The sequence below is a fragment of the Littorina saxatilis genome, linkage group LG3 (assembly GCF_037325665.1).
Source record: "Littorina saxatilis isolate snail1 linkage group LG3, US_GU_Lsax_2.0, whole genome shotgun sequence".
NCBI classification, from domain to species: domain Eukaryota; kingdom Metazoa; phylum Mollusca; class Gastropoda; order Littorinimorpha; family Littorinidae; genus Littorina; species Littorina saxatilis.
In genome coordinates this window covers 43,387,270-43,402,269 of record NC_090247.1, presented here as the reverse complement: position 1 = coordinate 43,402,269, position 15,000 = coordinate 43,387,270, and the positions used below count along the sequence as shown (strand labels likewise).

At 44.0% G+C, this 15,000-nt stretch overlaps 1 protein-coding gene across 3 annotated transcripts in view; it reads right to left on the bottom strand.

Annotated features, from left to right (window-relative positions):
- Positions 1-15,000, bottom strand: part of LOC138962446 (diacylglycerol lipase-alpha-like) — a 115,235-nt gene that overhangs the window by 100,034 nt on the left and 201 nt on the right. For all 3 annotated transcript variants that reach the window (XM_070334256.1, XM_070334257.1, XM_070334258.1), the window contains exon 1: positions 14,871-15,000. This exon is cut by the window's right edge and continues 201 nt beyond it. In XM_070334256.1, coding sequence (XP_070190357.1) covers positions 14,871-14,965 — 95 coding nt within the window. In that variant the 5' untranslated portion in view covers positions 14,966-15,000. The remainder of the gene's footprint in view (positions 1-14,870) is intronic.

Sequence of the window (15,000 nt, the reverse complement as noted above, 5' to 3'; positions counted from 1 at the left end):
TTGGAACTGTCGTTGGTCCAGCAAAAAGTTCAACATGTCTGTAGCAGACAGCCCAAGTTTCAAGATTGTAGGGCCATCCAAACAGCCGTAATAATAAAAACAACAAAAGTAGTCAGTGAAATTGGCTGTGTTCGGTCCCCACACACTTTTGTGACGTAGGCGTGACGGTTCCCATAATTCATTGTGTCGGTCCCCACTTTCTGTGTCGGACCCCACTTTCGACCTAATTTCTCTGTGACGGACCCCACAACCAGCCTATTTTGTGTCGGTCCCCACACCTTCTTGGATTTATGACTTGCCGGTTACTTGTATCATTGTATTCATTGAATCTAATTGTCTCGGAGTTATTTTTCAGCAACAACCGGCAAGGCAGCACCTTTTGTGATACCAAGTAAGTCAGATGACATCAGTATGTGTGTGTATGTGTGTGTGAGAGAGAGAGAGAGAGAGAGAGAGAGAGAGAGAGAGAGAGAGAGAGAGAGAGAGAGAGAGAGAGAGAGAGAGAGAGACTAACTTTATTAGTTTATGCCACAAATAATATATAACATTATTTATCTCTGGGACGGTTCCCAGTATACCAGCAAATTATGTGTTGATCCACCCACACCTTCTTGAACTGGCCTTCCCAATATCTACTCTTAGTCTTACGGCCTTGGAGATATGCAATTTGGCACATTTTTAAAATAAAAGATCCACCTGTCGTATGTGAGATTCAGTTTTCAGAGCAAAATGCTGCCCAGGGACTTCTAGTGGTGATTGAAAAAAAAAAAGAGTACTTGCCTGTGTCAAGTATGTGTCTTTATCCACGCTTGTTGTAAGAGGCAACTTTTCCCAGCTCCTTGTGTTCATGACTGCTTTCTCTTAAAATTAATTACTTTATGACAGTCAGAATACAATGGAACAAGGCTACATAAACCCTGACAGCCTACGACAACGGCCCGACTAAGGCTCAACACCGCGCCAATAAATTCAGCATTGGGCCAATGTTGGGCCATGATTGCTCCGTTTTCGTAGGCTATCAGGGTCAAAGATACATATTGGTAAACTAGTAAAATACATGTTCAGCATCATCAGCAATACCACAAAAGGATTAAAACAAGAAATTCCTCCGATAGGAACTACACCCCCGTCAAAGGGAAATAACCTTCTCAGTTGGTGGCAGTGAGAATGGTTATTTCCCTTTGACCAACGGGGGTGTCCGTCTATACCAGGCCTTGTATAATTTTAATCCACCAATAACTCCCTAACCGTGTGTTTGACTGGTCCCAATTTTTGTAAGGACCGTCTCAGGAATGTATAGAACCTGTTCACCAAGTTTGGTGACGATCGGTCCGTTCATTCTTGAGATCTACTTGCGAACACAAACACATCGAGTGAAACCTATACACACCCCTATACCGGGGGTGTAAAAATCCTATTAGCTGTATGTCAGCGGCACAATGCAACCAGAACCAGCGTTTATGTGGAGTGATCGGGTGCTGGTCACTACCGCGAGCGTCACTACCGCGAGTACCACTACCGCGTCTCACACTAAAGTTGTGTTTCCGTACCCGCGATAGCGTTTTTCCAGCGGTGCGACGAAAATCAAGCACATAGAAAATGACCAGGAGTGTTTCCACACGCGCGACGCGTTAGCGGCGCGACAAGCGGCAAGCGACGCGATTTTTTTGAAAGGGTCCTGGAGCGATTTTTTCGCGTTGTCGCGCGGCAACGCGGGAGTTTACAGATTTTACCGCATGTTTAAAACGCAAGTACGGAAACACGTCACGCGTTTGCGCGCGTTTTCTTTTGTCGCTGCCGCTGTCGCGGGTACGGAAACAGAACTTACCGCGAGTACGACACTACCGCGAGTACGACACTACTGCGAGTATAACACTACCGCGTGTCACACTACCGCGAGTATAACATTACCGCGTGTCATTTTATGACTTCCATGGCTGAAGGCAAAGGTTGAAATGTTTCCTTGAAATATAAAACAAAAAGGCCTGGTCTGTTCTCTGAACACTAATTCAATGTTTGTCATGCTAACCAAGAACTCAAAACGATCAGAACACACTATCAGAATACATATAGAATGCAGGGCCGGATTACCGGGGGGGTTATGGGGGTTGCGCAACCCCCCCCCTAGCCTAAACATGTACCTTACTTATTTAATTTTTTTTGTATTATTGCTTATTTTATGCCGTTTCATGCAAGGAGCAACCATTTTCCTATCTCAGAATATGACCTACCCGTCAGCTTCAGGGGGCTTCGCCCCCTGACCCCCACAACGAGGGGGGGGGTGGGTTCTAGGGTTTCCGGACCCCCCCCCCCCAGCCAAAAAATAAAAATATTGAATGAGGTATGCATTTCTTTATTTTACATTGAGTTTCAATTTTTGGGGTATTAATCAGTGACAAAATCTGCTGCCTGAAACTGGTAATGATCATCCTCAGAATGCACCAGATTGCACCATTTTGCATCCTTTTTTTCAAAATTTTCCGGGGGGGCATGCCCCCGGACCCCCCCAGGAAGCTAGGCGCTTCGCGCCGTCGGCTCGGCGCTTCGCGCCTTCACACCCATATCTTCACAATATACTTTTGAAAAAAACCAGTCATAAAATGAACTGATCCGCCCCTGCCGCCAGGGGGGACATCCCCCTGGGCCACCACTGGCAACCCCCCCCCTCCTCTTCGCCTAGTCCGGCCCTGGAATGGGTTGCTTCCAATCAAAGCCGTTAGAACACAAACTCACAAGAAGTAAGTTTGCATGCGTTCTCTCTACGGTTATGGTACTCGCGGTTGTGGTACGCGCGGTAGTGTGACACGCGGCAGTGTTATACTCGCGGTAGTGTCGTACTCGCGGTAGTGTGACACGCGGTAGTGTTACACGCGGTAGTGTCGTACTCGCCGTAGTGTGACACGCGGTAGTGACGCTCGCGGTAGTGTCGCATAACCGGAGTCAGTGATCTGGAAAGGTGTCAATCTCTCTCTCTCTCTCACTCTCTCTCTCTCTCTCTCTCTCTCACACATACACACACACACACACACACACACACACACACACACACACACACACACACACACACACACACATACTGATGTCATCTGACTTACTTGGTATCACAAAAGGTGCTGCCTTGCCGGTTTTTGCTGAAAAATAACTCCGAGACAATTAGATTCAATGAATACAATGATACAAGTAACCGGCAAGTCATAAATCCAAGAAGGTGTGGGGACCGACACAAAATAGGCTGGTTGTGGGGTCCGTCACAGAGAAATTAGGTCGAAAGTGGGGTCCGACACAGAAAGTGGGGACCGACACAATGAATTATGGGAACCGTCACGCCTACGTCACAAAAGTGTGTGGGGACCGAACACAGCCAATTTCACTGACTACTTTTGTTGTTTTTATTATTACGGCTGTTTGGATGGCCCTACAATCTTGAAACTTGGGCTGTCTGCTACAGACATGTTGAACTTTTTGCTGGACCAACGACAGTTCCAAGCAGGCATTTTTTGGTAGGATATTTCTTGCCGATGCTACGAATTATGCAGTTTTGCAGTAAAGTGGAAGGCATTCTACCTAATAACGGCTAAAATATCAAAAACCTTCAATCCAACAGCACCTAGGCATGTAGTGTAAACACTCACAGATCTAACAAGACCATTCTCAGAGAGCAACATTGCGTAATACTACCATAAATGGATGTTTTGTCCGCGAATTTTGGCGTGTGGGAACCGAGTGGGAACCGAACACAAAGGGTCAGGGCACCGAACACAAAGCGTAGGGGAACCGTCACAGTGTCACCGGTGTGTTAACTGGGCGAAGTCGACTACGGGAAGTATACTTGGCGCAGCTGGCCGCACGGAGCTTCAGCGCTGAGTTTTCGGTAAAAAGACTTCGCGTAGTCTTCGCGAAGTCGACTTCGGGCTCAATGAAGGACCGCCTTTAAGCCTGGCCTTAACTGGGCGAAGTCGACTTCGGGCTCAATGAAGGACCGCCTTTAAGCCTGGCCTTAACTGGGCGAAGTCGACTACGCGAAGTATACTTTGCGAAGCTCTTCGCATGGAGTTTTAGCACTGAGTTTTCGGTAAAAAGACTTCGCGAAGTCTTCGCGAAGTCGACTTGGGGCTGAATTTAAGGACCGCCTTTAGGGTGTGCTCTACTTCCTGAAATGTATCGGCTGAAAAAGATGCTGAAGAAGAGAAACAAGCTTTTCGACGCAACTGGACAATTGTGCCATTTTCTACCATAGGCCACAGAAGTCAAAGTGCAAGTACTGTACAAGACATAGATATGTTCCCATTCTAGACCCCCGCGTCAATGGATTTCCTCAGACCCTTTTCTGCAGAGTACCGCAGAACAGTAGCCCCCAAATGGCCTTAGGATTTCTGCGATAACAAAATTGCCCCTTTGAAAGGGAAGAGGATAAAAGCTTTCTATCGTCTTCCCTTCGCCCCTTTGTCTAGCTTTACGAATCTGGTCCAGTGGTCTGGAGAAAATTGGTTCACCATTCTAGACTCTAAAATGGAGCAAACATTTTGCGTAAAGGAGTGGGACTTTCGCCAAATTACCACATCAGTCTTCATCGCTGCTGTGTCTGAATTCTATACTTATCTTACTTTCTGAATGGGAACTACGCTCATGCGTGTATCACAAATACATGTGTGCTGAACAGATTTACCTGCCAAAGAAATCATACCTTCGCCATCGTGCACACACCCCCACCCCGTACACCCGAACCCAGACCACACACCCCCACACACACACACACACACACACACACACACACACACACACACAACCAGACCACACAAACACACACACACACACAAACACACACACACACACACACACGCGCGCGCACACATTGTTACGACAATCTGTCGCTAACGTATTCGTCATCAAACAAAAGCTCGTGAAAGTGACCCACACATTTCAATAAACCATTTGATCAAACGCTTTCGGTCCCTCTGTTCCTGGTCTCAGAAAATAAAACAAACACACAACCGTCAGTATTGCTGTGTAACATATATCTTACTGCTCTTGCTGCGATGAGACATCACTACTATCACTACTATACAGGCGTTGTCGTTTTCGCCCACAGCATAGAGCACTCTTATTTGCATACAATCCTATCCTATTCTCGGAGTTTAGTCAGTAAAAATAATTCCCTTGCTTCCACCCTTTCGATTCGATGACAACAGGTTGCGTACAGCATATGTTTACCATCTGTGCTGAATATCTTGCCTCAGATCTACCCCGGTCCGTGTGTTCCTTGAGGCATTTGTGGTGCGTGCTGGTAAATACCATCTGGTGTTTGGAACGATGTGTGTGTGTGTGTGTGTGTGTGTGTGTGTTAGTGTGTGATTGAGTGTGTGTGTATATGTGTGTGTGTGTGTGTGTGTGTGTGTGTGTGTGTATGTGTGTGTGTGTGTTAGTGTGTGATTGAGTGTGTGTGCGTGCGTCGAAGATTGCTTCACCAAAATGTCAATCAATTTGCTTATAAAAATGATGGCGTGACAGTGCCGCCTCAACTTTCATAAAAAGCCGGATATGACGTCATGAAAGACATTTATCGGAAAAATGAAAAACACGTCTGGGGATATCATACCCAGGAACTTTCATGTGAAGTTTCATGAAGATCGGTCCAATAGTCTTCTCTGAAACGCTCTACAAATACACACAGACACAGACCACACCCGGGCCCTCGTCTCGATTCCCCGTGTATGTTAAAACATTTAGTCAAAACTTGACTAAATGTAAAAAGGGAAACGTCAGTACCAGGTACAGTACAACCCAGTGCTGCTGTAATTAGTACGGTTAGGTGTTGGCCCCTACTGTACCAAGCTAGCTGGGCATTATGCAGCCAACACAGTTATCGATCCCTGCAACAACAATTGCCACGGCTTTGCCGCCTCGAGGTGTTGGAACCCCACACGCACCGCTCTGGCAAGACACGGGTACAGTGTCTCTTGGCCCAGCGGTCAATAACGCCGCCATGGTGTCACTTCTCCGGAGACATAATTAAACACACCTGCAGGCTCGTATAAAAACAAATTAAAAAGCGCCGACTACTGTTTCTTATGACTGTAGTTATATGAGTACAATAATGCTGCACACTGATTTTTTCGTTTTCTCGAGGAGAAAAGTGTGTTATCACTATGGGATCTGAATTCTTGGTGCATGTGATTCTTCGGAGACCCAATCAAACACACCTGCAGGCTGTTGTTACAAAAAAAAGGGGGGGGGGTGTACTGTTTCTTTTGCACCCTGGCCCTTCCGGCTGCAAAAAAATGGATTTTGTTGAAACGTGGCTTTTTTTTAAAGTTTTTTTTTTTTTTATACCGCTGAGGGTTCTAAATTTGATGCATCTGATTTTCAAGAGACTTTTTCAAACACACCTGCAGGCTTGTGCAAATAAGAAAAAAGAAAGATAAAGAAATCTCGGAGTACTGGTTCTTATGTCAGGTGATAATTGTATAGTTATAGGTGTACATGTCCTCTAACCATTCCGGCTTCAAAAAAGTGTTGGGTGTTGTTGTTGTTTTCCTTGTGGGTACCAACTTCTTAGTGCATGCAATCCTCCGGAGATCCATTTAAACACACCCGCAGGCTAGCAATGTCAAGACGCCGATTACTGTTTCTTATGACTGTGGTATTAAGAGTACATGCCATTTCGTCTTCGGAAAAACTTGTTTGTTTGTTTTTCGCTGTAGGTTTTGGGTCCTAGCTTCTACATGTAGACCTGTGCATCAGATTCTGCAGAGAATTGTACTTAATTAGTCAGTGTGTGTGTGTGTGTGTGTGTGTGTGTGTGTGTGTGTGTGTGTGTGTGTGTGTGTGTGTGTGTTTATACACATCCAGACAGACAAGACACACACACACACACACACACACACACACACACACAAGGCACACACATCCAAGCAAACAACAAAATAATAATCACGAACGCACATTATTCTTCGTCATTTTCTGATTCCCAAAACATATACATATGTTATATTTGGATTAAAAACAAGCTCTGAAAATTAAAAATATAAAAATTATGATCAAAATTAAATTTCCGAAATCGATTTAAAAACAATTTCATCTTATTCCTTGTCGGTTCCTGATTCCAAAAACATATAGATATGATATGTTTGGATTAAAAACACGCTCGGAAAGTTAAAACGAAGAGAGGCACAGAAAAGCGTGCTATGCAGCACAGCGAAACCACTACCGCGCTAAACAGGCTCGTCAGTTTCACTCTGTTTTGCACAAGCGGCGGACTACGGTCATTGTGAAAAAATGCAGTGCGTTCAGTTTCATTCTGTGAGTTCCACAGCTTGACTAAATGTAGTAATTTCGCCTTACGCGACTTGTTCTTTCTTCGGGACGGTTAATAACACTGTATGAATGAAACAGATCGCTACCATTTGAATCTTGTTAACACATGAATGAAACGGCTCGCTTCACCCTGTACCGATTTACACTTGAATTCATGAACAAAACAGCTCGAAGTTTGAACCGATTTACACACGTATGAATGAAACAGCTCGCCACGACCCGTTTGAAAGCTTAACCTCACCTTCATCACATGTGTGTGTACGTGTACTTGTACGTGTGTGTGTGTGTGTGTGTGTGTGTGTGTGTGTGTGTGTGTGGGTTGCGTGTGTGTGTGCTTGCGTACATCCGCATGTACGTGTAAATGTGTGATTCTTGTTTTGTTTTTCTATTGTTGTGTCTGTCTGCTTGCTTATAAACCACATTTCATCGCTGGCTTTAGTTTCTGCTTTTGAATGAAGTTCCAAACACACAATCATGTGAGCTCAGTACACTGACTGTGATGAACGTAAGGGAAACAGGTGAGCGACCATGTATCGAACGAAAGCATAAAAAGATAAATATAGCAGTAATACTGATGTGGGGTTCAACCCCCACTCACTGAGCGAGAATCGATCGCATGTCACGCAGCTGTAGCAGCCAGCAGATCTATTGGTTTTTTTTACACACTACTCTGCTCTGTCCCTATAGCTATAATAGTTGGGCCTCCAGTTCCGGCCCAAAGGACAAAGCAAATAACACTATCTTAGTCAACTCTGTAAAAGGAATCAAAATACAAGAGATGTTAGTTACTGGAACGTTAAAGTTACAGACAAAACAAAACATTCAGTATTACGCATATAGTAGGGGAAGGGCTCCTAATATGGACTGGCTCTTAATATGGACCACCTCTTGATCTGACAAACTAACGGCGCTAGAGCGCTAAAAACAATTTCATTCGCTGTATTCACCCTCCCTGGATAATTTGCACATGTCAAAACAGTTGCAGAAACACAAACCTCAAAACCGTTAGGCCTTTTCTCTTTTTTTCACTTTTGGCAGCGTTCCCTCTAAATTTGACGCCTAAAGCGAACTCGTTTCTGTCCACAGCCAAAGCTTTTATCACACAAAAATTGCTATATATGACAGCTAAGACCGTATTTGTTACATGTTAGCAGTTTTGACCCTGAGTTTCCACTGCAAACAAAAAATAATAGCAAAATCTCAAAGTATGTGTGAGTCCCCTAATATGGACCACCTTCAACAAATCGACGAAAATAAAAAATTAAAGGCTATTTTCATTAATTCATTAGGAAGCTTGCTGAAAATAACCTATAACTAGCCCTCGAGATTTCAAAAAAATATATCAAATTGTCTTCTTTTTGTGGAAGTTGATAATTTCACTTATTTTTACTCTGTTTTTGATATGCTTCTTTAGTTTCCTGGTGTGCTTCAAATAATGGTCTCATCAACCCGAAACAGATAAATCTAAAGCATATTTGAATTAGTCTGACTTGCACACTAAGTTGTATCATGTTATTTTGAAGTATAGGGGGCTTTTGACAGTGATTCGTGAAGGCCGCTTCACTTTGTGAATTTTTATGTATTTAATTTTTGCTGAATGTCTATCAAAGCTATTTCACTCTAATTAGGCCTAACGATTAACCTAAGAGAGAAGGACTACCAAACACAAAATGAAACTTCTTCGCAAGAAAACAAGCTAGTTATCAGCATAAAACAAAAAGTGGTCCATATTAGGAGCCCTTCCCCTACGTTGAGCCTAGCTTAGCCAGGTTTTGTGTGAGCACTCATGAGATATCCGTTCAAACCACCCGTGTGTATATCATGTAAATGAGGTCGTGTCAAGCTAGTCTGGCAGGGACCTGTTCAATATTTTAACAAGTCGCGTAAGGCGAAAATACAACATTTTGTCAAGCTCAGTCGAACTCACAGAATGAAACTGAACGCACTGCATTTTTCCCACAAGACCGTATACTCGTAATATCTGTCCACCGCTTGTTCTGAGCATGTTTTTAATCCAAACATATCACATCTATATGTTTTTGGAATCAGGAACCCACAAGGAATAAGATGAAATTGTTTATAAATCGATTTTGGAAATTTAATTTTAATCATATTCATAATTTTTATATTTTTAATTTTCAAAGCTTGTTTTTAATCCGAATATAACATATTTATATGTTTTTGGAATCAGCAAATAATTACAAATAAGATGAAATTGTTTTTGGATCGTTTTTCAGATTTTTAATGACCAAAATTATCAATTAATTTTTAAGCCTGTAAGCTGAAATGCAATACCAAAGTCCGGCCTTCGTCGAACATTGCTTGGCCAAAATTTCAATCAATTTGATTGAAAAATGAGGGTGTGACAGTGCCGCCTCAACTTTTACAAAAAGCCGGATATGACGTCATCAAAGACATTTATCGAAAATATGAAGAAATCGTCTGGGGATATCATGCCCAGGAACTCTCATGTAAAATTTCATAAATATCGGTCCAGTAGTTTACTCTGAATCGCTCTACAGCGATTCTACACACACACACACACACAGACACACATACACACATACACCACGACCCTCGTTTCGATTCCCCCTCTATGTTGAAACATTTAATCAAAATTTGACTAAATGTAAAAAGCAACTTGTGTAAATCTGGTACGACACAGCAAGCCATGTATATTCTCTATATCTCAGTGTGTCCAAGCGCGAGATATATCATCACTAAATCAGCTCGTACTCGAATCTCTCTGGGGAATATTTCCTTTGACACAACCGATGTGTTTGCCTGCTGTTATCAACCTGATACTGATAGCTTTGAAATCCGTCATGTCGTCGAGAGTCGTACAGCAAGTCACTTCTCCAGAATGGAATCTCGCAATTCTTTCTCTCTCTTTCTCTCTCTCTCTCCCCCCCCCCCCCCCCACTCTCTCTCTCTCTGAATCTGATTTAGCAAAGATACATTGTAACTTGTGTAAGGCAATACCATCTCTCTCCCCAAATCTCTCTCTCTCTCTCTCTCGATTTACCATCGATATATATATTGTGAGACTAATCGAGTCAATGCAACTCTCTCTCTCTCTCTCTCTCTCTCTCTCTCTCTCTCTCTCTGTCTGTCTGTCTCTCTCTCTCTCTCTCTCTCTCTCTCTCTCTCTCTCTCTCTCTCTCTCTCTCTCTCTCTCTCTCTCTCTCTCTCTCTCTCTCTATGTCTGCAGAGAGTGACAGAAGGTCCCACTCAGATCGGGATTGGGGAGGGAGCGGGAGGAACACTTGGCAATAACTAGTCCTGGCTTCTCACACCCAGGGGGACCTCTTCAGCCTGCAAGTCATTCGGCCTTGTCTGTCACCGCAGGAAGGTCTTTCAGTCCCATATATATGGCACAGGCGCACACAATAAATTGATGTGTATACTGAATACACAGACACATGGCATTAATTTGGGGAGGATAAAATAACCTACAGGCACACGAAAGTGAGTCCCCTCACTCTGTCACCGCAATAAGAAAGCCAGAGGTGTGTCTGTCCCGTGGCAGAGGCGCATACGTTGATATATATATACACTCTTCAAAAAAAGTTAAGGATCGGTTGAAAAAACAGATCTAATATTATAAAAAATTGCCAAAAAATTAAACATCGACATAATAATTAAAAGATTAATGTGTTTGAATTAACAAATGAACAATGAGTCTTGACCTAGAATTTTGTTTGGCAGGCAGAGTTATTTCCCTTTGTGGGACTTCTCAAAAGCTTCTGCATTTTGGAAGAAAAAGGGTGTTTTTTATAGCCCCATGAAATTTGTGGAACGCATGCCAGGGCAAAAGGTTGTGATGCACGTGCTACAACAGGGTCCTGGCTATGAACATCGCTCACCAGCTTGTGTTTAAAGGTTGACACGCTGACACAATTATGCACAGTAGCAACATGCCCCCACGAAGAAAACTGAGCGATTTGGATAGAAGAAGTCGAAGGGCAATAGGATGGCTACAAGACGGTGTTGCTGCCAGGCAAGTGGCCCAGAGGCTTGCAGTGGCTCCCTCTGTCATCATCAGACTAAAACAGAGATTCCACGCAACTGGAAGAGTGCAGGAGCGACAACGTTCTGGTCGGCCCAGAGTCACCACACAAAGAGAGGATCGCTTCATTCAGAGGCAGGCCATTCAACAAAGAATGGCTACGGCAAACAACATTAGGCAACGCCTACAAGCTACTACCAACACTGTTGATAGTGGTCAGACGATCCGAAACCGCTTACACAACTTTGGCTTGCGTGCAAGGCGTCCAGTCCGCGGAACAACCCTGACTGCTAATCACCGAGCAGCTCGCCGAGCCTGGTGCACTCAACATGTGAGGTGGCAACGTCAGCAGTGGGCTCAGGTGTTGTTTACAGATGAGTCCCGCTTTTGCTTGGAACCTGCTGATGGTCGCATCCGAGTGTGGAGGCGTCGCGGAGAGCGCTTCAGAGAAGGCGCTGTTCTGGAGACAGCGTTTTGGCGGAGGCTCTGTGATGGTCTGGGGAGAGATCAGCACACGTCTAAGGACACTTCTGTACCATGTAGTGGGCAACTTGACCGGTGTCCGCTACCAGAATGAGATCCTGCAACCCCTGGTCGTTCCAGCCCTCCAAGCGATCGGCCCTCGTGCGGTTCTTCAGGATGACAACGCACCTCCCCATCGCTCTGAAGCTGTAAACACCTTCATCCAGCAGGCCAGGGTCAACAGGATGCTGTGGCCAGCCAACAGCCCGGACCTGAACCCCATAGTCATAGAGCACAGTCATGTGGGACGAGCTTTGTCGTCGGGTACAGCAACATCACCCTCCTCCTGCCAATCTGGGTCAACTGCTGCAATGGCTCCAGCAGGAGTGGAATGGAGTTCCCAGAGCATTCATATGCAACCTGATCCACTCCATGCGCCAACGATGTGTTGAATGACTGGCACACGACGGAGGGCACACGCGTTATTGACACCGATTCACATTGTTGTGAATTCCATTTTCGAGGGTTGTCACGTTTGACACACTCTAGCTAAATTGTCGCTGCTGCGTTCGATCTTTGCTTTGTTTGTCATTACTCCTTGGTTGTTCAATTATATAATTTTAAAAAATGAAAGAATTCGGTCTTGTCTGTTTTGTGTGGCGTGCTTGTAAAAAAGTGATCCTTAACTTTTTTTTAAAAGAGTGTATACACGTGTATACTGAATCCACATACAAACGACACCGGTTTATTACACAGACCTGTACATGCCACTGACAGAATTGGACACATCATTATACTGAGTCCACAGGCACATGCCACGGGCCTTTCGCCAGTCTACCTATTCTTTGACAGCAAGTAGCAGGTTTTAACATCTCACCGCTGACATTTAGAGAACCTGATTCTCTCCCCCCCCCCCCCCCCCCCCAGCTCCACACACACACATTGTTACATGTGCCTGTGATGCTTACACCACCCTATGCTCTTTGAAGTATAAGAGGGCAGGGCCCTCACACTCACAGTTTCTTCCTCTCCGTGACAAACCAGTACATGTATCATGTGTCTGTGAAGGGATCAGGTGACCATCCCATAATTATTTACTTTCACCTGCTAGTATAAATAGATGCCAGTGTTTGTTTGAATGCAATACTGGCTCAAGCACACATGTAGTATAGAGAGGTATCATAGAAAGTGTTGCCAGACACCCACTGTTTTCTTTTTCACCACAAAACAGTGTCAAGTGCCTCTTACTCAATCCTACCCCAGCAAGGCAACTTTTCATTTACTGTCCATCTGTTAGGAATTGAATAGTCAGTATAATTTGTCACTGACGACCAAAATAAGGAAATTTCCTTATGTGAACCACCTAAAACTGAACACTTCAAAACCCAGAAAAGGGTGTATCAAAATAATTTTCCTTGTCTACAAAAATGAGAAAATATGCAGCCCTGAAAGTTCAACAAATGGTGTACTCGCCTTTGGCTAGTGATTCTCAAAATTTACTAGCCAGAGAGCAAACTTTACTAGCCAAACCAACAATTTGTTTCAGCAACTTTACTCGCATTTCGCGAGTCCATGAACATTCCTACTCGCCAGTTACATGTTTCTACTTGCCATGGCGAGTAAAATACTCGCCACTTTCAGGCCTGATATGAAAAAAATATCATCAAAGTGACATCACACGAGAAGCTTATCAAATCTTGGGGACTGAATTTAAGGGCAGTTAACTTAGATGCAAGCACCTCTGACTACAACATATCTAACCACAGCGTCAGATTTAACTTATTATCTGAAACACACAGACTCACTCGTAGGACCACAAATTACATGGTATACACAGCACAGGCTAAAAAAAATAGCTGTGAGGGTTTAATTTGGTACAATCAGCACGCACACTTCATGTTAAAGTTAGAGTGCGACACAGACAGGTCCTTGGGCAATTCAGAGAAACCCACTCAACCAAATCAGGGCAAACGCTTGTAATTGTTACAGCCCACGCAGCCATGATTCCCTGTAAAGAAACAAAAGGGCTACACCCCTTCATACTTGTATCATGTTGCCTCACTGAATTCTTGGAATTTTAGCCACATTGTTAACAGGAACGCGATCTTGTCAGTTAAAATGTATCTATCTGAGCGGCAAATCCCATGTGCCACTAGAAGAAAAGTAAAGGCTGATGCAGCGCATAAGAATGTTTAAGATCAATTAACTGTAAAGCCGGAGTTACAATTAATTCCATGTATTCTTTTTCATACAAATCTTTTGGTTTGCATTAAACTTCACTGTAAAAATTGAACAGCAAAAAGAGATGTGAGACATTGTCACTTGCATGAGAACCACTTTTTACAGGGAACAAAATCAACAGATGTCCTTATTCAGGTCACCTAATTTATGACTTGAACTTGACAAGAAAATCTAGTTAATCTCATTACCTTGGCATAATAGTCTCTGTGCATACTTTGAACTTCTGTCATAACTTAAAACTAAAGTATGAAAATGTAAACATAGCTTCAGTACTGCTCTCAGCAGACACAGTTTCCCAGGTGTGGAAACTCAAAAACACAACACTTGGTAAGTTTATACCCTTTGGTTCCACTACAGATCGAGCGGTTCTAGATAGACAAATACAATAACCCATCTCAGCTGCTTATCTACGCCAATCCATCAATACCCCCCACACCCACCATCTCATTCTTGCGCAATCATTTCCTACATGGCACCGTTCGTGCCTGATGCGGGCTGGGCTTGAACGGGATATTACAAAGCTTGGCCAAAGAAACCAACACCACGTTGAATGGGAAAATTAATTAGCAGACGACAGAAGACAGTATCAGGTACGAACACCTGTATGCACTGGAGAGTATGTTGCTACTGCAGTGTAACAGTTGCTACGAGGATGAACACAACAGTATACACACAGAACCAACAATCCTACCATCGACCAAGGTTCATCGACTCCATTCACAATCACACACAACACAAACCCCCTCCCCTTCCCCCCACTCCGTCCACGTTTTTTTATTCCCGCCCGGCAGTGGACCAGGAAGGCAATCAATGCAGGGGTTAGTGAAATAATGACCTAACTCACCATGCTGTGTGCAAGATGAAAAGAAACGATGCGGGCACAACAAGGTCATCGGATCCCACAGACCATCGTCTGCGAAATGCCACCATCCCAGGCATCTTCTCCGCTCTTTCCTGTCGTCTGCCACTGCACG